Here is a 22,969-nt window from a genome sequence, read left to right as displayed (position 1 = left end):
AGTGAGCATAGAGGATTGAAAGAGGAGTGGTCCCAATTCATGGCTACCATTATGTTGCATCCCCGCTGAGACTTTGAACTTCCCCTCCTGGAGGTAAAATAAATTGAGTCAGATTCTGTCTTAGTCCTTTGTGGTTCTGCATTCTTTGAGTGTATTGCTGAAGAAGATGTTCAGGTGAGAAAGAGAATGCTTTTCTGGATGAAGGTACTGACAGCCCTGCGTTAGTCTGGGAAAGACTCACAGAGGTGAGGCTTTGAATGCTGGAGTTGTTCAGTTGGGGGTGGCAGAAGGCGATTTGGAGTCTAAAACTAAACGGATTGAGTGGCATAGACTGTGCAGAACTGATGACTTGGAATTCAGTGTGTGGACTCGCTGTCACATAGTATGAGATTAATTCAACTAGGAAACCCTCTCACTGTAGGGACCTAGTGGAGGCCCTGAAGAGTGAAGAGATGAGACGGCATGAACTTGGTTTCATACGGGATGGTTGCCAGGACAGCATTATTTGAAGGTTGTTAAACATGCCCCCTTTTTTTTGGTAGGGGGGGCAACTGGTGTTTGAAAGTCTACTTTTATTTAGAAGTCTACTTTTATTTAGATTGATAGAAATTCTTGCTCAGGGGGCTGGGCGGTATCACATAAGGTTAAGTGCACATGGCGCAAAGCTCAAGGACTGGAGTAAGGATCCCGGTTCAAGCCCCCAGCTCCCCACCTGCAGGGGGGTCGCTTCACAAGCAATGAAGCAGGTCTGCAGGTGTCTTATCTTTCTCTCCCTTTCTCTGTCTTTCCTCTCTCCATTTTTCTGTCCTATCCAATAACAACAACAGCAATAAAAACAACAGTGATAAACAACAAGGGCAACAAAAGGGAACAAATGGCCTCCAGGAGCGGTGGATTCTTGAGCCGTAGAGATAACCCTGGAGGCAAAATAGTTAAGATAATAAATAAATAAATATAAAAAAGAAATTCTTGCTCAGTCTGTAAGAAATAACAGATTTGGGCCCTGGACTATAGCTCTGTGTAGACTATCTACTTTGCATGTATGAGTATGTATGTATGTATGTATGTATGTATGTATGTATGAGTGTGTATGTATGTATGTATGTATGGGTTCAGTTCCCAGCAGAAAAGATAAGGAAACAAAGGGAGCTGATGTGGAGAAAGGCAGGGCAGAACAACTCATCTGCAGGAATTCCTCCTCCACACCCTCCCTCTCCCCCAAGGGGCAGCCGGGCCTTCCTTGCACATGCAAATTTCACTGCTCTGGGTCTCTGTTTCTTAACAGGATTTGACCCAAACTGAGCAGACGATAAGGCCTGCACTCCACCCAACTAGCTATCCCTCCAGCCCTTGAAGAAATACCTCAAAGGTCATATTTGTGAGTCTGGACATGTCTGTACCTGTAGTGTAATAGCCGCTCAGGAGATGTCTCGCTCCCAGAATATTTCATCTGCCCATTTTACTCACAGTTTCATCACGACTACTTGTCACGGGAACTGTTTGACTGGTTCATTGATGGAGTATTTTTGAGTATTTAAATGAAATGCAGATTAGGTAACAATCAGTCACTTTCGCTAGGATCAAGAAAGCAAAGACGGAAATAAAATATACATTCACAAACAGACAAATGCTATTATGGAATCTAAGTCTGTCTGAGCCTAGCCATCACTATAGCTAAATCACCTTCTTTCTTCCTGACTTGCAATTAATTTTTGCTTGTATGTTTGGAGACTGGGAGAAAGGTAAACGCTTACTGGGTAATGATTTTTTATTTTAGTATGTTGATGAAAGAGATTAAACATTTTGGATCCTGGTTAACTATAAGAACTAAAACCTTGGGAGTTGGGCTGTAGCGCAGCAGGTTAAGCGCAGGTGGCGCAAAGCGCAAGGACCGGCTTAAGGATCCCCGTTCGAGCCCCCAGGGGAGTCGCTTCACAGGCGGTGAAGCAGGTCTGCATGTGTCTGTCTTTCTCTCCCCCTCTCTGTCTTCCCCTCCTCTCTCCATTTCTCTCTGTCCTATCCAACAACAACAACATCAATAATAACAACAATAAATCAACAAGGACAACAAAAAGGGAATAAATAAATATTTAAAAGATTAATTAAAAAAATTTAAAGAAAGAACTAAAACCTTATCCACCAAGCGTAATTTATTTTTTTATTTTTATTATTTTTTTTAATTTAGGGGTTGTGGTTGGTCTGTGGGTGCAGCATCACACCCTGCCCCTTTTCTCTCTCTCCCAGCACCCTCCTCCTGGAGTCTCTTGTGCTGGTGCAGTCCGTCCTCCCAGCCCAACAGTCGCTTTATCTTTCCCTGATCTGCTTTGTCTCTTGCATCCCACTCATAACTCGGATCACCTGGTATTTGTCTTCTTTTGGACTCATTTCCCAGGGAGCTTACATTCTTACATTTTCAAAGGGAATGACTTCATTGTTTTGATACAACTTTTATATAAATGTGTGTGTGTGTGTGTGTCTTCATTTATTTTGATTGACTTGAGGATTGGATGGGGGGGTGGAGCCTTCTCTTCAGCTTGTATTTTGAAATACGATTTTCTTTATCACCATGACTATAAGTCATTCACCTTGTTGCTAGATCTTTTTATTTAATGTATTAATAAACACATTACTATGTGATAAGTGTTGAATAGCCGTTTCAATATAATTTTTGTCGTATAATTTGTTTCAGCACCAAAAACCTATTTTTTTAAAAAATTATTTTATTACCTTTAATTATTTATTAGATAGAAACAGCCAGAAATTGAGAGGGAAGGGGGTGAGAGAGAGAGACACCTGCAGTCCTACTTCACCACTTGTAAGGCTTTCCCCCTGCAGGTGGGGACTGGGGGGCTTGAACCCAGGTCTTTGCTCATTGAAACATGTATACTCAACTATGTGCGCCACCAGCCAGCCTCCCATAAACCTATTGTTATGAAAAGAAAGCGTCCGTGGGTTCTACCAAACTGCTAGATATCTCTGTAGCACAAATTAGATGAGATTAATAAGTAGTTAAATTACATGTAGAAAGAAAAATCAAAAAACCTTACAGGCAGCCGTGTGGTGGTGCACCTGGTTAAGCACATGGTACAGAGCACAAGAACTGGCTTGAAACCCCCAGTCCCCACCTGCAGGGGGAAAATTTCACAAGTAGTGAAGCAGGGCTGCAGGTGTCTCTCTGTCTCTCTCTCTCTTTACATTCCCCTTCCCTCTTAATTTCTGGTAGTCTCTATACTAGAAATAAATAAATATAATAAAAAATTTTTTTAAAGCATATTAATGTAAAAGTAGTTTTAACACATTAAACAGGGAATTCTTGGGCTTCCCTGGGAAATTTGTTGTTACACTACTGTGGACTTATTTCTAAGTGCTTTTTACTCTAGAACATACAGTCAGCATTGCCATCATTGTAACAACAAGTGAAGCAACAAAAGCCATGCTGGTAACATTTTCTCCAGCCCCTTGAATCCTTCTGCCACTTAAAAGGGACAGGACAAAGCTTTGTGAGAGAACCTTTGCCCTTAGGCTGAAGCTTTGTAGCATGACACTGAGGCCAGACTTCAGCCTGGGTCATTCACATAGCAAAACTAGCAGCTTACAACTAAAGCTCAAACTGTTCTTTTTTAAAAAAAAAAATTTTTTTAATTTTCCCTTTTGTTGCCCTTGTTGTTTTTCATTATTGTTGTAGTTATTGTTGTTGTTATTGATGTCCTTGTTGTTAGATAGGACAGAGAGAAATGGAGAGAGGTCAGGAAGACAGAGGGGGAGAGAAAGACACCTGCAGACCTGCTTCACCGCCTGTGAAGCGACTGCCCTGCAGGTGGGGAGCCGGGGGCTCGAACCGGGAGGCTCGAACCGGGATCCTTAAGCCGGTCCTTGCGCTTTGCGCCACCTGCGCTTAACCCGCTGTGCCACTGCCCGACTCCCAGCTTAAACTGTTCTTAACTCCTTGGACAATAAGCATTAGAAGAAATGAGTCTCCATTGTATCTGTCCTTTCATCTCCTATTGCTGGCCCAGGATGTAGCACCGTTACTGCTTAGTAATACCAGGGAAGGCAACGGAAAGATTTAAAAGCAAATTTATCTGCTCACAATATTGATTTGACAAAAGCCTACATATACTTCCTCAGGGAGTTTGGGTGGGGGGCACGAGGTCTCTGGATTTAGAAACGACAGGGTAAATAAAGTTAGGTTCACGTCCTCAGCCGACCCCAGCCTCCCTGGTCTCCTTTTTGTAGCAAAGTCCTAACTCAGCTACTGTGAGTGGGACCTGTGTGACACCTCTAGTCATATTTATGCTTGCTTTTTAAAATTTTTACTTTAAAAATTACCAGATTTGAGTCTCTCAGTTAAGTCAGCGTCTGTTAGTAGGTTTGTGTGATGGGTAAACTGATGTGGCTTGGGGGCCACAAACTGAGGGTCACTTTCTCAGTAAAACCATAAGCGATTTGGGAGTAAGAAGGGCCCTGCTACTGAATTATTCCCCTTAGTATATGATTCCCGTAACTTTTAGAGTCCTGAATTGTCATCCCCTGTTTTTAAAGGTGCGGTTTGCATTTTGAATACAAAGAAAAAAAGAGGAAGAACTTCATTAAAGAATACTATGAGGATTAGAAACTAGAATGTGGGAAAGAGAATGGATAACAGCTAATAAAGAGTCCACAAAATGAGGATATGAGTATAATTAGAATGAAACTTGTTCTAGAGAGTGTGAATTTTTTTTCCATATTGGGAAATTAACAATCATATTGATGATCATTTTGAACAGTGAGATAACTCTGGGCAACTTGAAAGGAGAAGACTAAAACAAGACTTTCAAAGGCATCTCAAAGATGATTAAGAAAGCTTAATTCGATCCATTTATGTACCTATTAGGAAGTCCCATAGGTTGAACTAAATGTTATGTGTATTTTACTTAAGAAATCAAAATTTGAAATACTATTGATGGAGGAAAAAGGATGATTTGTATCATTGAGCAATCAAAAAACTGGTCCATTGAAATGATTTCAAAGTGTGTTTTGTGTTTTCTGAACACTGTAGAAAGGAAGGGAGACCTCAACTCCAACAAGCTAGAATGGAAAGAAATAGATAATTCCTCATGATAGCATGGGCTACCATTGGTCAGAGTACATAGTACGAACCTTGGGAGTAGTGAGTTTTGTCTTTTTCGTGATACTAAATACGAATATGGAGAGAATATACACTTAAGGAAGATTTTAAGGCAAGGTGTATAAAAAATAATAATCCATGGAGGCCAAATAATCACTAAAATTTATCTAGTGTCAAAAATACATCTTATAGATTTGGTGGCAGAGACACAAGTTCTCTTCCAAAGTAAAGCATCAGATACATAAACCAGATTTTTATTTATTTCATTTAAGCTATGAAGAAACTATCCTGAAAGCAGGTTTGGAATATTTGAGAGAGAAGAAAGCCTTTAAATTAGATAGTTTGCAAATCTAATATTTTAAAAACAGAACCAAGGCTTTCGTTGGAAATTATTTTAATCATACTAAAAGATTATCTTCTTTTTTTAAAAAATAGTTTTTATTAGTGATTTGATACCGATTTACAATATTATGAGATAATAAGGGTATAATTCTGCACCATTCCCATCATTAGAGTTCAGTGTCCCCATTCCTTCCATAACCAGTTTAATACATTGTCTATACTTTTTCTTTTATCTTCATTCCTTCTCCCCCCCTTCCCCATTCTCCTTCCTGAAATCCTTTGTATGTGAGATCTCCTTGACTGACATCCTTTTAGAGAGAAAACCATTTTTATCTACTCTGGCCATGTTGTCATCTGATAATCCTGTAAAGTGCCCAATGTCCTGCTGTAAAAGGGAAAAGCACCAAATCTATGTTATTTTTCAAGTCAGAGTCTTTGAGAAAGGTAGAAGAGATGTGAACATCAAAGACACATCAAACAAATGATATTACTTGTTCACTTGATGAAATTTTAAGCAAAATTGAACAGTAAAGACCTTTACCAGTGAGTTTGAATATTCCTTTTAGTGGAAACTTTCTACCACTTTGTATAAACATTTCTTTCTGCTAATGACAAACCTCTAGAAACTCTGCAAAGGTATGTTTAGCCTCTTACAAACAAAATGGCAAAAATTTACTCAACTGTGGATAACCATTTTATGTCCTGTTATTACCACAACATGAAATCCACACTTTTGGCTAGGTTCTCAATTCCCTTAAATAAACTGTAGAGTCTGGAAGGATTTTCAAAATAGTAACAGTGTAGAAGTCTAAAAATAGTAATAATGTAAAAGATTGTGATGGTTGGTTTTCCTTTGCAACAAATTTAGATATCAGAAAAGATTGCTTCAAGAGTATACACACATACACACACACATATATGCCTTTAACTATTTTTCTTTTTTTAATTAAAAGTTCATCTTTGAATGAAGTGGAGAAGTGGGATGTTAAGGTTAGAAGATGCATTTATTCGTATGTCTCTTGAGCGGATTTATTTCCCGTGCTTCCTTTAATAAGACCAATGTTAACTTAACAGGGAAAGTTACAGAGCTTGCTGACATTACCTTGACTTTACGCGACGTGGATGTTATTAAACCAGGGAGAAAGATTAATGTATTTCCTGCTAAGTCCATAGAGAACATGTATCTTTATTAATGTTAATGGTGGTGCCTCTCATTATCTTATAGAATAATATGCTTTAGCAAAGGTTTTTCCTCTAAAGAACTTCATAACATTTAAAGGTTAATATGTTAGGGAGAGAAAAATAGCTTAAGATAAGTGTTTTTATTACAGGACATGATGGTATGGTTTTTATTAAATTATATGATTTGAATGGGGGGGGGGAAAGCATATCACTTCTTTCCCTCAACTTTAATGCCTTTAATCAAATAATGACCTTCTGGAAAATAGTTAATTTTAAGCATTTGGAAGGATCAATACCACTTTGTCCCCCCAAAAATGGCCTAGATGATGAAATTTGATGTATTTAAAGTATCATTTCACCCTTTTAACCTAGTAAATAATTTAAAATGCTTTCAGTATTGGTTTGCCACCATTATGAGTCTCACTGCTCGAAGTGTTAGGATTATTCGCAAAAAGAGGTGAGACGTGTAAGAAGCGTTCAGACCTCGGACCTGGAAGAGAGGTTGAACACCCCCCACCCCCATGTCTCTGCATTAGGACAGCCTCCTCCCACGAAGTAATATGATTTAACACTGCCTTATAGGTAGTATGTAGGTAAAGCACAAAAATGTGAAAATGGAATTGTTCTGCAATGTTGAAAGCTGGTTTAAAACATCTTTACTCACTTTGTGTCTTTTGTGATATCTTTAAACCTTTCTGATAAAGGTGAGGGGTTCAGTTGCTCTGACAATTAGAACCCATCTCCCCCACCCCCAGCTTATAGAGCATTGATTTGAAATTACCCTTGAGTGCAGACAGCTTTGTAAATAAAAAAAATTGCCCTCTATTAGCATGTTTGTGGGCAGATTAAAAACTATCTTCATTAGCATAAGTAACACTTACAGATTCTTTTAAAAGTAGAAAATTATTTGCTGAATGATAAATTGCTAGCTTTATAGTTAGTTGTTGTTGAAAATGTACTCATTCAAAATGCCTGCTGTAGTTTAGTCTACAATACTGAGTTTTTTTTCTGTGTTAGAAGTACTATTTAATGGATTATGTACTTAATCCTTGTTCCTACTACTTGCTAAAATGTAATCCATGCTTTCCACTAAAATGTTTGTATCAAATACCTCCCTATTTAGATTGATTTCTTTTAATATCATATATTATTATACTATATGCCCCAGAGATTGGAACAAAATACTCCTGCAAATAACACATAAAAGATGAGGGTGAGAAGGAATAAATATAGACTATAAAATGTTTTGCTTTTTAGAACTCAAATTACCATTCTGCTTTTTAAAATGTATTTTCCTTCCTTGTTGGAGCAAAGATTATTTGTCACTTTCTCTTTTTATAGCCCTTGCTTTTAGAATGTATATGTACAGAATGGTAACATATACAGATCTGTGTATTATATTAAATGACATTTTCTTTTCTTACTGAAATCTTTTTTTTTTTTTTCTTAGAAAACTAGTTGTGCTCTGTGGTCCCTACTTTGTCAGAGATCAGGCCCTTGATAGATTTCTTTTTATGTATCTGAGGCTTTGTAGGTATAATAAAGTCATTCATGAAGGGAGGTTACTTCTCTAGTTCCAAAAATGAGCCTCTTATACCTAAAAATGTTAAAAGTGAATTGACTTGAATTAGCTGTTCTGAAAAGAGTGGGGTGGAAATCAGAGATTTGAGTTTGGTTGGAAATTAGCAGCCGAGAGATGAAGGTGCCAGGATTTTTATTTAAATGTGGTACAACAAGATTCTGTCAGTAAAGCACATCATTAGAACATTGAGTTTAGAACTGCTAATTCTTCCTTTAAAATGAGCATACAGTCTTGTGTTTCCTGGACCATAATAAATTCCTATTGTGTTGTCATTGAGGGGTGTGTGTGTGTGTGTGTGTGTGTGTGTGTGTGTGTGTGTGTGTGTGTGTGTGTTTCCCCCAGAACTAGTTTGGCAGTCATTCTGCATTTTCTCTGATGCTTTTTTCCCCTCAGTCTTATATTTCTGTAATAGAGCCCTAACCAAAACCAGTCAAAAGAATTCTGTTTATTTCATGCGGTCTTTGAATTAGCATCTTTTGCACCATTTTCTTGCTTACGGTAGCAAGACATTTGCAGATGGTTCTTGGTTACTATAAAGTACATAACAGTATTTCCTTTGTGGCAGATGGATTTAAGACTTTTAGTTCTCAATACATGTAGGTTTACAATACATAACTTTACAGGATTTGTGTTGTATATAACAGGTTTGAACATATTATCTCAGAATTCATCTGCATGGCATTTTCAGCTTACTCAGGGTCCATGCCAGTTTTTTTAAGTAATAGGGGGAGCGCTGTGATTGATAGCAACAGCTCAAGGCGTGATTTTGAATAGAAACAAAGGGTTTAGAACAGAAGGTGTCAAATTAAACTTTGTCAGTTTGAAAAGTAGTAACATCCTGAAAGTTTTACTAATGTATTTACATGTGGCTACTGTTTATATTTTGCCCTCTTTATATGCAGTGTAATGTTGCTTGGCAAATTTACTACATTTAAAGCTTAGGTTGTTTCTTGTACCATTTTAGTTTTCTGAGAATGGATTGGTCCTCCTTATTTTAAGACTGCTACTCTCCCGTCTTTTCTACTGTTCAGAACGCTTGCGATCTAATTTAATTTTGAGATGAGTTCCCTCTTCCTGCCTCTGATCTCAAAATATTTCATGTCCCAGAAAGCTCTCAAAAATATAATTACGTTCATAAGTGCTGCCTTTCATTCTTTCTTTATTAAGTAAATATGTATACTTATTATTTAAAAACCAAATGCAGTAGGAAAGTAATTGTGGTTATTTTTCAAATGTTGCATATATTTTGATATGTTCTTGTTTTTCTATTTTTATTTATTTATTTATTTATTTTTTTAGTATCACTTATAGAACAGTGTCCGAGAAAAATATTTTGGGGAATTAGCAAGCTTTTGATTTTTTTTTAAGAGATAAGTACTTGAAGGAAAACACCCCCTCTCCCCCCTTTTTTTGGAATACCCTCGCAGCACTAACAGCTCCCAGCTGCACCGTTAAATATTTTTCTAAGAAGCATCTGATTTCAGTCTCTTAAAATCATCACGTCTCATGAAAGGCTATCAGAGACATGCTTCAAAGTTATAATTCATCAAATTATTTTTAGATAAGGAATTAGAAGTATTATTTAAGGGCAGAGGTTAATAGCTAACTACTGGAAATGTTATGTTAGTCATGGGCAATTAATAAGAAGAAGAATCCATCTTACAAGTGTAGAGACACAGAAGTGACAAGATGAGCAAAATATTTGTTGAATGAGTCAAGGCTCTTTTTCTGAAATATTTGCCCAGCCAGCACGGATGTGATTGTTTAGGAGTTAGTTATCACTATTAGCCATTTAAAAAGAACTAATGATTTTCTTTTCCAAAGAACATCTGTGATCCACATGTTTCCTCACATTTATCCAAGTGCTAACTGATCTCTGCTTTACTTTAAAAAGTTACTAAAGGAGTTGAAAAATTATGGATGTTTTTCAACTCTTAAGGAAACTTTGCTCACACGAATCATTCTTAATTTAGGTGTTAGCAATTTTTAGTTGTCAATCTTAGATAGTTAATGTTTAGGACTTAACTGTAATATTACAATAGTAGCTATGTGTTTGAGGGGGGGATAACTTTTTTTTTTTTTTGCTGTTTTTTGGTAAAGTTTCCATATAACATCTTTTGGAATGTCAATGAAATTGTAGCGATTTGCTGTGTTCAGACATGGAGGTCTGCAGCTGAAGAATGAAGACAAGGGAGAGGAGGAAAGTAATCTTAACCATAGTTAATATTCAAGCCTACAGAGAAATACCTATTGAAAACCTACACAGCATCAAAACTTATAGGTGGAGTGTAAAGAAATAGCTTAGATGTAGGAAAATATAAAATATTTTCATGACTTAATCCAGGTTGTAAATCTTTGCAGGAAGGCTAAATAAACATCTTAAGGGCACCATATGTCAGTGGGTCTCGATATTTCAAATAATGCGTCTTTGTAGTTGATGTTACTTACACTCACAAGAAATGGGACTAGCTTGTGGCATGTCTCATCAGATTCTAGAACTAAGAATAGAATTTCCAGGATGAGAAGTACATTCAATCAAAATTAGTTTTGTGTTTCAATTAACTATATATTCTTTCAGGTTGATCTTCAGTTTGCTTTCTAGCCTTGAATTATATTTTCACTGGTATTGGCTGTGAGAATATGAATGTTCTTCTGTACATATTTGTTTAATTAAAAGACCCGTGGAGTAGAGAATGGAATCAGATCTCTCAGATTGGTAAATCTCGTGAGGTTTAGTTGTTGTAATTGTTGACTGGGTAGCAGGTGAGTCTTGAAAAGTGAAATATACCTCTTCTGCATCTTTTTACTTCAAATCTCTCTGGTAAGACATTTTAGAGAGAACAGAGCTTGCTTTTTCTGCTGCACACTGCATCTAGAGAAGCTTCTCACCAGTGGCTCCAGTTCAGAAAAAAAAGTCATCTCATTCTTTGGCCTCCTTACAGAGATAACATTTTATGGAAAACCCTGGCTTTCTAAAAATTAGATATTAAACAATACAGTTTCACATCCCAGTAATGTATTAGAACTTCCATGAAACCCCTTTGTCGTTGGCTCTGTTTTCTGGTGCTCAGTCTAAAATGGCTCAGGTGCTCATGATGTAGTGAGGGACCTGGAAAGAGAAAGAGTGAAGAAGGGGTAAGTGAGGTCTCAGCCCTGACAAAGAGAAGAAGTTACTTTGGGAAAGGAAAGGCTGGCTACCTGATAGCACGAGGCCATCCTCTCCCCGGTCACCGCAGGGTGAAGATGGGTCAGAAAGCGTGCCGAGCGATCACCCAGGCGTCTCCAGGTGAGATGACTAAGTAATTTCCAAATGGAAGAGTGTGACCTGTCTTGGTGGTTGTTGCTCCTCTGGTTCTCACAGTCCAGAAGGAAGGAAGGTTGTTTTTTTGTGGAATTAAGATATGTGCAATTTTACCCACTCCCAGGGTAATAATGATGACCCCTCCTGCTGCTTTTTCTCCTCCTCCTGCTCTTTTCATTCCACCTCCGCCTCCTTATTATTATTGCTGTTATTATTATTATTCAAATAGAAAAAGAGCGGCAGAAAATGAGAGTACCGGAAGGAGAGCACAGCGCTCCTGTGTCCTGCCGTGGTGCTCAAGATGCAGAAGGGTGGAAGTGGTGATGAAATGAATAGTCGGTGCACTTGCCTGGACCACGCAAATCTTAGAAAATTCAAGAGTCAACAGCTGGGCTTTCGGAGGACTCAGAGGGGCTCAGGCTTTGGCAATCATATGATACCGTCTTCTATGGAAATCATTGCTCAACAAGTCCTAGATGTATATAGAATGCTGTTGGGGGGGGGGGGGAAGAAAGCAGTGTTGGAAGGTGCCATGTGTTTGGACAGTTCTTTCTGATCTTTCTTATCATTATCCCTGAACAGTGTCCTTACACAGGCACACTTACCTCTTGTCTCCCGTACACGAGTATTGATACCTTGGCTCCTTTCTAATTAGAAAATCATAAACTTAGGAATCTTCTAGGGAAACGTGATTCTAAAAACTTCTTCTGTCTCTTAATTATCTTTAGAGTCCTCAAGTGGTTGCCCATCCGAAAAAGCAAGTTGGCAAGGCTGAAATATAGGAAAGCTTTGCTTTCTTCCTGCTTTCTTTATATGTTGTGAAGTCCACGGCAAATGTGTCTTGCCCTTGGAGCTTGGATAATAGACTAAACTCTTCTTTATCTGAATGTGTATTAGCAATAGAGCCCCCCCCCCCGCCCACCCTCAAGAGCCACAGCTAGTCTCTTAATGGGTCTGAAAGAAGAAGAAGAAGAAGAAAAAAAAACACCTGAGGGTTGTTTAAACTTATTTTTTTTAAAAAAGTCTTCAGGGGAGTCAGGCGGTGGCGCAGCAGGTTAAACGCACAGTGGCGCAAAGCGCAAGGAACAGCACAAGGATCCCCGTTCGAGCCCCTGGCTCCGCACCTGCAGGGGAGTCGCTTCACAGGTGGTGAAGCAGGTCTGCAGGTGTCTCTTTCTCGCCCCCTCTCTGTCTTCCCCTCCTCTCTCCATTTCTCTCTGTCCTGCCCAACAACAACAACAGTAACAACCACAACAGTAAAACAAGGGCAACAAAAGGGGATAAATAAATAATTTTCTTTTTTTTTAAAGTCGACTTTACAGGGCCTCGCATCATTAGCTTATAATGGGATAGCCATCTGCTCCTCCGCCTGTGCTGACCGATGCTTCTTTTGTCTCTTAGGGGTGGTTGTGTGAGCTGCTACGCTGGAAAGAAGATCCTTCTCCAGAAAATCGGACCCTGTGGGAGAACCTCTCCATGATCCGAAGGTTCCTGAGTCTTCCTCAGCCAGAACGTGATGCCATCTACGAACAGGAGAGCAACGCTGTGCATCACCATGGGGACCGGCCACCCCACATGATCCATGTTCCCACAGAGCAGATGCAGGTTGGTGCACCCTGGCCACTTCCGGAGAGCACTCAGTCAGTGTGAGCTTTACAGTCAGCAGGGAGATGAGGCTTCCTCTGCTTCCTGCAAGTCTAAACATGGGCTTTTTAGCAAGACATAGCAATGAATGACCACCCTGCTCAGGGGAATAAAAGGCGTATTCACACACTTTTCCCAACATGCATATTGTGTCTCTTTTCCTCCTAACCTCCGTGTGGCCAGAACTCTCTTTTACACTTTGTGTTTGGCAAGTATGGTTTTTTGTTTGTTTGTTTGTTTTTTAAATGAGGCTTGGGTTGTTTTGTGTTGAGAATTTAGGAGGTTTTCCTTTTTTTTTTAACTGGAATTTTAAAAACACTGCCTATTTTTCTTTTTTTATATATATTATTTCCTTTTTGTTGCCCTTTTTTATTGTTGTAGTTATTGTTGTTATTGATGTTGTCGTTGTTGGATAGGACAGAGAGAAATGGAGAGAGGAGGGGAAGACAGAGAAGGGGAGAGAAAGACAGACACCTGCAGACCTGCTTCACCACCTGTGAAGCGACTCCCCTAAGGTGGGGAGCCGGGGGCTCGAACCGGGATCCTTATGCCGGACCTTGCGCTTTGCACCACGTATGCTTAAGCCGCTGCACTACCGCCCGACTCCCACTACCTATTTTTTATAACGAGCACCAGTGCTGGCTTCCAAGGAAAGGAGTATCAGCTGTTCTGCAGAGGAACCTCATGGAGTCATAACCAGGGTATACCTGGATTCTGAGGGGAGGGTCCAAAATGAACTCTTAATTCTGACTCCTTGGCCTTTTCTTCACCTTACAACTAACTCCCGCCCCACCCCCTCAGGGAACACAGGTTAGGGGTGAGTCATGTCTGTTTGTCTTTCCTTTAGAGTCCCTCTCCCACCAACCTTGGGAAAGGAGAGTCTAGAGGAGTTTCCTTACCAGGCCTGCTGACCCCCACACCGTGGCTCAGTGCTGCAGGTGTTACTTGTGACAACCAGAGAGGGGGTGGCATCCAGACCTGCTCATTCGGCCATGGTTTTCAGACTAACCTGGCAGTAGCCAGAGACCACTGTGCCTGCAGGTTCAGCCTTCTGCTTGGCTTGTTGTTTCTCAGCTAGTTTCCGTTCTTCCAATGAGAAAATGAATTTAGACTGGAAAGTTCCGGGAAGGCGTGGCTCCTTGGTGTTCTTATGCCCTTGATTGCTTAGCCAGTATGTTGTAATTGAACTTCAGCTGGCTAACTTCTTTCTGTTAAATCTAGGAAATATTTTTAGCTCTCTCCTTTAACTGAAAATGCCATTGTTGTCTCAGATCCTAAAGTGATTGTTATCTTTGTGGAACCACCTGCATTATGTCTTGGTATTGCAGTGAAAAAAAAATTATGTATACAAATACATGTAGCTAAAAACAATAATAGGGTTATCCATCCACCAGGAAAAAAAAAATCCTTGAGTGGGTATCAAAGATAAAACAAATTGAAAAGCAGAATCCCTTAGGATACCACACACTAAAATAATTGTGAAAAACTTACCGTTTAGCAAAAAAGAGAGAAAGATAGATGTTAATAATAAAAATAGAACTTGTTTGAAGATGTGAATTGTTTTTAATAAAATTGCTTCTTAGGGGGATAAAAGGAAATGCTCAGGCATAGCATAAACAAGCCAGTATATTTCCACTTACTCAGGTTGATTCACTTTTCTGATAAGAATCATGGATACAGCAGTACGTTCACGTGTCGTGCATCTGCTATGAGTAGTTGCATATGGAAATCAGAGCACATATACAGATACTAGTTATGAAAAAGTGTCTGTATACACTAAATTGTCTGTATACACATATACAGATATTAGTTACGAAAAAGTGTCTGTAATCATCTCTGAGTTTGCTATCGACAGAGCCATTTATTTATTTATTTATTTATTTATTTATTTATTTATTCATTTGTTGGTAAGGGAAAAAACTTGCTGCGTCCTCCTTGTGCAGTGTGTTAAGAAGTGCTGTGTGTGTAAAGTCAGAACTGTCTGGTAGGGCATGAGAGGATCCCCCAAACCCTCAGGCCCACGTAAGGGTTGGTGCTGAAGAGGAGTCCTCACTCACTCTTTCTGTATGGAATTCAAAGAAGGCTTTGCTTTTCTTGCTTTGTTTTCACCATTCAGTTTTGCCCTGCTGCCTCAGTAGCTCTCCTCTCTCAAATGCCTTTGAAACCCTTCTCAATCTTCATTTGAAATCTCGGTTAATTATTTACATCCTAACTTGCTTTTCGGTCTTCCCCTTTGATGCTTATCCCTCTAATGAAGTTTATGGCTCACGTGTTTTTAGAGCTCAGAGTTTGCACTGTCCTGAACCAGGGTAAGGAAACTCCACTGATTGACTGATTTAGAGGAGGAAGCCTGGTAACCTCTTTGCAGCCCCTCACCCCCATCCCCCCAGCTCACTCCCAGTTCCTATGGAGACCTCCCTCCCTCCCTCCCTCCCTCCCTCCCTCCCTTCCTTCCTTCCTTCCTTCCTTCCTTCCTTCCTTCCTTCCTTCCTTCCTTCCTTTGTTTCTTTTGTGTGTGTGTGTGTGTGTCTCTCAGTGCCATGGGCCTTTGAGCTGCCTGGCCTCTTCACCCAGCACCTTTGCCCCATGCAGGAAGCTAAGTGGGGTGTATACCCGCCTGTGTTGGAATTCTAGCCTTGGGTGGAGCTGCAGAACTCAGGGCTCTGATTCTGTGCTTGTTCCTTCCCCACAGCAAGCACAACCACAGCCTCAGCAGCAGCCACCACCGCCACCCCCCCAGCCTCAGGCACAGCAGCCGGCTGGCCCCCGGCTCCCCCCAAGGCAGCCCACGGTGGCCTCGCCCGCGGAGGCAGAGGAGGAGTGCCGGCAGAAGACCCGGCCCCGAACCAAGATTTCCGTGGAAGCCCTGGGCATCCTCCAGAGTTTCATCCAAGACGTAGGTCTGTACCCAGACGAGGAGGCAATCCAGACTCTGTCCGCCCAACTTGACCTTCCCAAGTACACCATCATCAAGTTCTTTCAGAACCAGCGGTATTATCTCAAGCACCATGGCAAACTGAAGGACAACTCTGGCCTAGAGGTGGATGTGGCCGAATACAAAGAAGAGGAGCTGCTTAAGGATTTAGAGGAGAGCGTCCAAGATAAAAATGCTAACACCCTTTTCTCGGTGAAACTGGAGGAAGAGCTCTCGGTGGAGGCAAACACAGACATTAACACCGACTTGAAAGACTGAGATCAAAGTATCATTTTCACTGAATAGTGCCACTGGTCTTTACTAGCGAAAGGAATATTCCAGACAACCTTCGTTGTTCATTGTTTGGCCAATGAATCTTCAGAAACTTGCACAAACAGGAAAGTTGAGAAAGAATCGTACAGACTGCACTAACTGTTTTACTCTCTTTTACAGACTACTTGGCAGCCCCAGGTGAAGCGCCAAGGATAGTTTGGCACTCACGATTAAAATTCGTGTTAACGGGCCACACAGAGGTGTGAACCCAGTTAGCTGATACCAGTACTTTTTTTTTTTTGATTATTATTATTCTGGAGCCTCAAACAAGCATTATCATTTTCTGTGATTATTATTTCCTTCCTTTAATTATTTCTGTAACACTCCACACTGATCTTTGGAAACTCGCCCCTTATTTTAAAAGAAAAAGAAAAAAAAAAGAGTTTGTTACTCTATTGTATGTTACAAAAGAACTATAGACTGTGGAATGCAGTTTAAAGATGACATATGCCAACAAATGCCTTGTATTATATGGCACTGCCGTAATTCAAATTTGTTTTTATTTTGGAAATAAAAGTTCACTGTAATTTTTTTCATTCTCATTGTTACATGATTTTTTTTAAAAAAAAAAAAAAAAAGAAAAGAAAATGTGAAACACAAGTCAGTCCTCATTATTTATTTGTAGATCCTTGCAGCACCATGTTGTAATTAATTTTTTGGAAGTTTCCGTTAAGCGTAATATTGCTTCTCTTGTTACCATACTGATTCTTTTCTATTTATAAATGTATTTTGATGGGCAGTAAAACAAAGTGTCTTAAAAGTTTTAAATAGAGGAAATGTGCTTTACACAGTTGCCTATAAAAAGTGCTCTATGTTATCCAAGCAATTCATACTATAAGCTTCACTCTTACTGTCGTATGCAATTTTTACTATCATGCAAATAAGCTTAGGTAAATAAAATGAATAGATCACCTTAGAAAATTATGCAATTAATGTGAAAATAATTGATGTTTGCAATGTGTCTTCCTTTGATTTACAATCAATTTTAAAGCTACATCTGTATAAAATTTCTGTATAAAGGTGTATTTCTTTTTTTATGAGTTCATAACTATGAAAACACCAGCTATTTTGTTACAGCTGGCTGTTTTTATAAGTGTATCACAGTTTTCTTTATGCAGAAATGTTCTGATTAGGAGTGGTTATTGACTGTAACTACACAATTAAAATTGTTTGTATGGTATGACATGTTAGGGTCTGTCTGCTTATGTGAATTAACTTTTAAAGAAGAGTTCGAGGATGACCCTCAGATGCATGTTAATACTTCCTTGATAATATAGTTCTGATTTTTCAAAGAGCAATTGAAAAGTCACTTGAGGCACTGTAAATTTAAGTCACAAACACTTCATCATTTTTTTTAGATTTAAGAATGAAGGTGACAGCCTGGTGTAAGTTAGCTTCTGCTTAATAAGCAGAGATAGTAAGATGGTCAGAAGACTCACCACCAGAAACATACATCTATCTTCTAACCTGTGCTTAGGAAAGTTTAACCCCCATTTATTTCACAATACTTAAATTATGGCAACGCTTTAAGCTAGTGACAGATATTTGAAAAACCACTAATAAAAAGGGAGAAATGAACCTTCTGTAAAAAAAAAAAAATCTTTAGTAATGTATTTTTTGTTCTAAATGAAGTATAAGTTAGTAACTTTGATCTCACTTGGCTGTATATATACTAACTCTAAGAACTACATGAAGAAAAATAACACCTGGAATTGAAGCATGATGTTCAAAATTTTTACAACTTAAAATTCATTAAACTTGAACAGAAAGGATGAAGCATGTTGATGGTCATAGAACAGATAAGAACTCTGTTGTAGCCTTGGGTGATTTTTTTTTTAATTCACTTTCCCCTTTTTTGAAGGTTTCCTAGATGCTAAGAGAAGACACTGGGTTTATTGATTTCCTGTTCTGAAATCACTTGTTCTCTTTCTGCCTGTAGACCCTGCTGAGATCATTGATAAGCAATCGAACTACTTCATTGTTAAACTTTTCCTTAAGAAACAAGAAGTGGGATTGCTGAAAAGTTTCCAATTTAGATTTAAAACTAGCGTGTGCTTTTGAAGCATAGCTAGAAGTATTTGCAGCAAACTTCAACTTGTATCGAAATTACGTTTTCAGTTGCCTTTATTAAGAAAGTGACTTTGAACTTGCTCACTATAGTTTAGGATGTTATCTGAGCATAAGGAATTTAAATTAGTAAAATAGAAATTAGAATGCCAGGTAGCTTTAAAATAACTATCTCCCTCTCCCTTTCTGCTGAGTTTTAAGGAAGAAAGCTAGAGCAGGGGGTAGATTTGTTTTTTTGAACTAGTCTAACAATGGGTCAGATAAGTATGAAATTTGATTTTTTGGAAGACAAAAACTGAGTTGCAAATGTAATATTCACATTCCCAATAACTTCTTTTGAAGTAGCATTTTTAATGATTCCAGAAGTGTGTTAAGAAATAATAATAATAAATAACATAATGCAAAATTCTCACTTAGGTTCTAGCCTAAGCAGCATAGTTTTGCAAATTTGCTATTTTACACACACACACACACACACACACACACACACACACACACACACAGCATATGTCAACAATGACAGTCATGATAGAATGAAGACAATTGTTTTCAGGAAAGATGGTGAATTTTGGAGAAGTTCCCTCCGGGTGATGGTCCACATAGCCTCCCTTCTTCACTTTTTGACCACATCAGTCTTCTTGTTGCCTTTGACTGGTAAAGTTCTTTGAAGAAGCTTCATTGTGTCCGAGTATTTCAGAGGTTTAAAAGCCAGGCATGACACACTGCTCAGTGCTGTTAAGACCTTAGCAGAGTCAGGAAGTTTACGGGTAATATTCAGACTTGTGCATCTGAATCTGTCATGGATTCCTTCCCTCAGCACTTTGCCACGAATTTGTAATACACTCTGTGGCCATATAAAACTTGTACATGTTGCAAAAAATAATGTTGATAGTATCTCCTTGGCATATAATATGCAGAGTTGACACATAACCTTTGAAAACCAAGGTAACTAATAAGTGCCCTGGTTATATGGCACTCGGCTACATAATCTGTAAATATATGTGTATCAATTAGCATTTAGTCCTAAGGAATTTTGAGCTTAGAAGTGGTTTTCCCCCCAGGTAGTGATACTTTCATCTAGCTGTGCTTATCTAGAATACAGAGCTTGAGTAGAAAACAGTTTTCAAATCTTCAGCGTGAGTAAACATGACAATCCCATACATTCCATTAGTAACTTCTGCCCTACTCCCCGTTGTTATTTTTGGCTGATATTCTAGTCCTTGATTGTCACAATTTGATCAATAAATGAGGTATTCTGAACTGCCTGGTGATATTTTCAAAAAGCCATTAAATGTGTACACCCTACTATATTGCTAATAGTACTAAGACTTGTATTAAAACAAGTCAGGAATTTGCATGAGAGTGTGGAAACTAAAGAAAACTCAACATGGTAATCAGCTAAAATATCAGATGCTTATCAGCACTAGAGTTTTTCCTACAAATATTTCTTAACTTTCTAAGGGGTTGTGTCATGAATTCAATGTTCCTTCTAAGGCAATCCTTTTAGTATAACTACTAAATACTTGCTTGTTTTTTGGCAAAGGCTAAACTACAGTCTATTTAACTTGCACATTTTTGATAAAACAAAGTATGTTTATTAAATAATTATGGAGGAAGGTATATATCCAGGACACTATTCCTGTTTATACCAAATGTGAAATAAAAAGTTTGAAATCAATGTTTTAAGAGATGAGCAACATTTTAAAGTCTTTCTTACAGTGCTCTGCTTATGTGGCTTGTATGATTACTGTCAACAAACAATTCCTCAAAAATGTTATCAAAGGCTTCTTGCCTTATACTAATGTGGTATTTTAAGTCACCTTCCACCCACAATTTTCAGTGGCTAATACCTACTCTGATCCAAAGCCCTCGAGTTGATCCTGCTCTCTGTAGCAGTGGTTGATGGGGGGGATGTAGTAGAAATACTGTGTATTTGTTGCCTTCCAAAGTAAAAATGCAACAAGACTCCAAAGTGACATTACTTGCGTTACTTTCAATGTTGAGCAGTCTATCTGGTTAGCTGAATTGCTAACTGTTAGGGACTATTTGTTTTTGTGGCATTCAAATAATTGTTCATACCCTTAAGCCATCCTCACTTTAACACCACACCCCCCCCCGAAAAAAAAGGAAAAAGCTGAATACCACATGTGTTTCTGATTTTCCATGCACAATAGTACCAACAGTGCCTGCTAGATGAGAAAGGTTAGGTGATTCAGATATTTAAACATGTTTATTAATTTATTGACGCTGTGGCAGTGTGATGCAAAATGAAGATTTGTCCAGAGTACACATCTGTCCAGCTGTAACTTCATGTGGGGGCAGGTTTTTCTTACTCCATGTTTGTTGCTGCTTTTCATTTCCAAGTGTTTACTTCTTATATAAAGGCTCTCTTATCTTCTCAGGTCCCCTTTCTAGCATCATGCTCCAACACTGACAGCAATAACATTTGTACAATGATTCATTTTATAAGAATCGTGCTACATGCATTTCTGGTTTAAACACACTCTACTCCATTAGGGAATATCTAAGATAGACAATGAGAATTCCACCTCAAAGACAATGGAGAGGAAGCTCAAATAGGGCACCTGATGGGTTCAGGGGTTCAGTGACTACGTTGGCTGCAGGTCTTCTATCTATTGATATCTGTGTCTACTTTCTCCTTATTAAAGATCTTTTAAAATAAAGAACATTTTCAGAAATATAATGGAAATTATTCTGCTAATATGAAAAACTCCATTCCTAGGTAACTGAGATCAAGTGTGTGAAATGTTTCGTTATGAAACATGAACCCCAAAGCTCCTCCACCCAAGGATAACATCCAACACAAATCTTCAGTACACAATTTAGTACACAAATCTTCAGACACATATGGAAAATTTGAGAGTAGTGCAATGAACTCCCAGGAGTTCTTCTACTTGAAAAATTGTCACCTTTTTGTCAATAAGAAGTACCTTTTGAAACTCCTCAAAATTAAAAAAAAAAATCCATGGAAATAGCCAAATTCTTTGATGGTTTTCACTATAGTGACATTATAACATCGTCATATGTTTTGCAAAGTAATGAATTTTCTGATCTCTAAAGGAAATACTCAAACTTGCTTTTTCTCAGAGTTCAGAGAATTTTTCAAAGGCCAATTTCAGAAGGGGAAGCTGTGAGGATTCTATAAATATTTGTATCATAAGAAATAGAGACAAACCGTCCTCTCTTTATTTATAAACAATACATGCTTTCATACCATTGTTGAAACTAAAGTACATAATTTTCAGTTATGCATAATAAAATATGTAATTAAGCAACATTCCATGGTGGATTAAAGAATTAAAAGCTTCGGGTGCAGAAAAGAATTTGTTGGCATTTTCTTTTTCAAGGTGGTATTTGAGGTGTTACTTTTTACTTTCCTTTGACATCTTATACACAAATAAATAGGAACAGGTGAGAAGCAGAGAAATGAAGAATTGGCTGTATTACAATAGGACGGAAAAAACATGGGCAGAGTATTTGCACATGCCTATGAAAAATAAAAGGGGTACAAATCTTGGGGGTCTGTGAACTGTGAGCAGGGGTATATACTGAAAGCAATAGAAATGTCATTGTAGAAAGTTAACTGCATTCAGTAATTCATCTATTTCCAAATACATTAAATAAGTTCTCACTCAAATTGGTACAGTCCCATAAGCTTATTTTTCAAATGAAGAACTGAATTTAATGAATAATTCAATGATCTAAACACTGAAGTTCATAGAGGTGTTTGGCTTTTGTCCCGTTTTTTTTAAAAAGGAAATGCGTCCAATCAAATCAAGCACCTCAAATGTCAGTGTGTCAGAGTGATTCTGCAAATAAGTTTTTCTCCTGAATGTTTAAGAAAAAGAATACTGTGGAGTTAAAACCAGGAGAAGTTTCTAATAGTTTCTCAGTCAGTGCTCAAACTGGTCAAACGAGAGTTATAATCACTCATAGAAAGTCAAGTAAATTCACTGTTACGTATTTACACTATCCAAATCCTGCCACAGAAATATCTGAAAATCATTTTGTATGAATGATTTTGAATTCAGATAATGCATCCATTTAAGAAGTGAATAAATGCATGAGATCAATTTAGTAGAAATGTTGATTATATAGAATGAAATATGGTTCATATCCCAAAAAAGTTCTCTCTCCTTTCTTTTTTTTTTGTCTTTAATAATCCAGGGTGATCTTTTCAGATAGAATGAGAAAGACAGGTGGGAAAGACAGAATAGCACTGATGTTGACTCCAGCAGATTGGCAATTGAACTCAAACCTGGGTCAACTACATGGGAAAACAGGTACTCTATCCAGGTGAGCTATTTAGCTGGCAAAGACAAATTGTGGAGCATTTAGAATTTATTAATAAAGAGACTACTGCTGACCTTTAATATCTCATGGTCCCGCTGAAATAGGGCAACACTGTATCTGTGTCCATTTTGCCCATGCATTTTATTTATTTATTTTTTTATTGCCACCAGAGTTACTGGTGTT

The 22,969-nt window shown here is 38.4% G+C and overlaps 1 protein-coding gene across 5 annotated transcripts in view; it reads left to right on the top strand.

Annotated features, from left to right (window-relative positions):
* SATB1 (SATB homeobox 1) overlaps window positions 1-17,590 on the top strand; it is a 104,351-nt gene extending 86,761 nt beyond the window's left edge. For all 5 annotated transcript variants that reach the window (XM_060180870.1, XM_060180872.1, XM_060180871.1 and 2 more), the window contains exons 10-11: window positions 12,916-13,119; window positions 15,851-17,590. In XM_060180870.1, the coding sequence (XP_060036853.1) occupies window positions 12,916-13,119; window positions 15,851-16,351 (705 nt within the window). In that variant the 3' untranslated portion in view covers window positions 16,352-17,590. The remainder of the gene's footprint in view (window positions 1-12,915; window positions 13,120-15,850) is intronic.
* Window positions 17,591-22,969: the final 5,379 nt, after the last annotated feature.

This window comes from Erinaceus europaeus, chromosome 21 (genome assembly GCF_950295315.1).
Source record: "Erinaceus europaeus chromosome 21, mEriEur2.1, whole genome shotgun sequence".
NCBI lineage: Eukaryota > Metazoa > Chordata > Mammalia > Eulipotyphla > Erinaceidae > Erinaceus > Erinaceus europaeus.
Note: the sequence above shows the minus strand (reverse complement) of the source record. Positions and strands in the feature narration are given on the sequence as shown.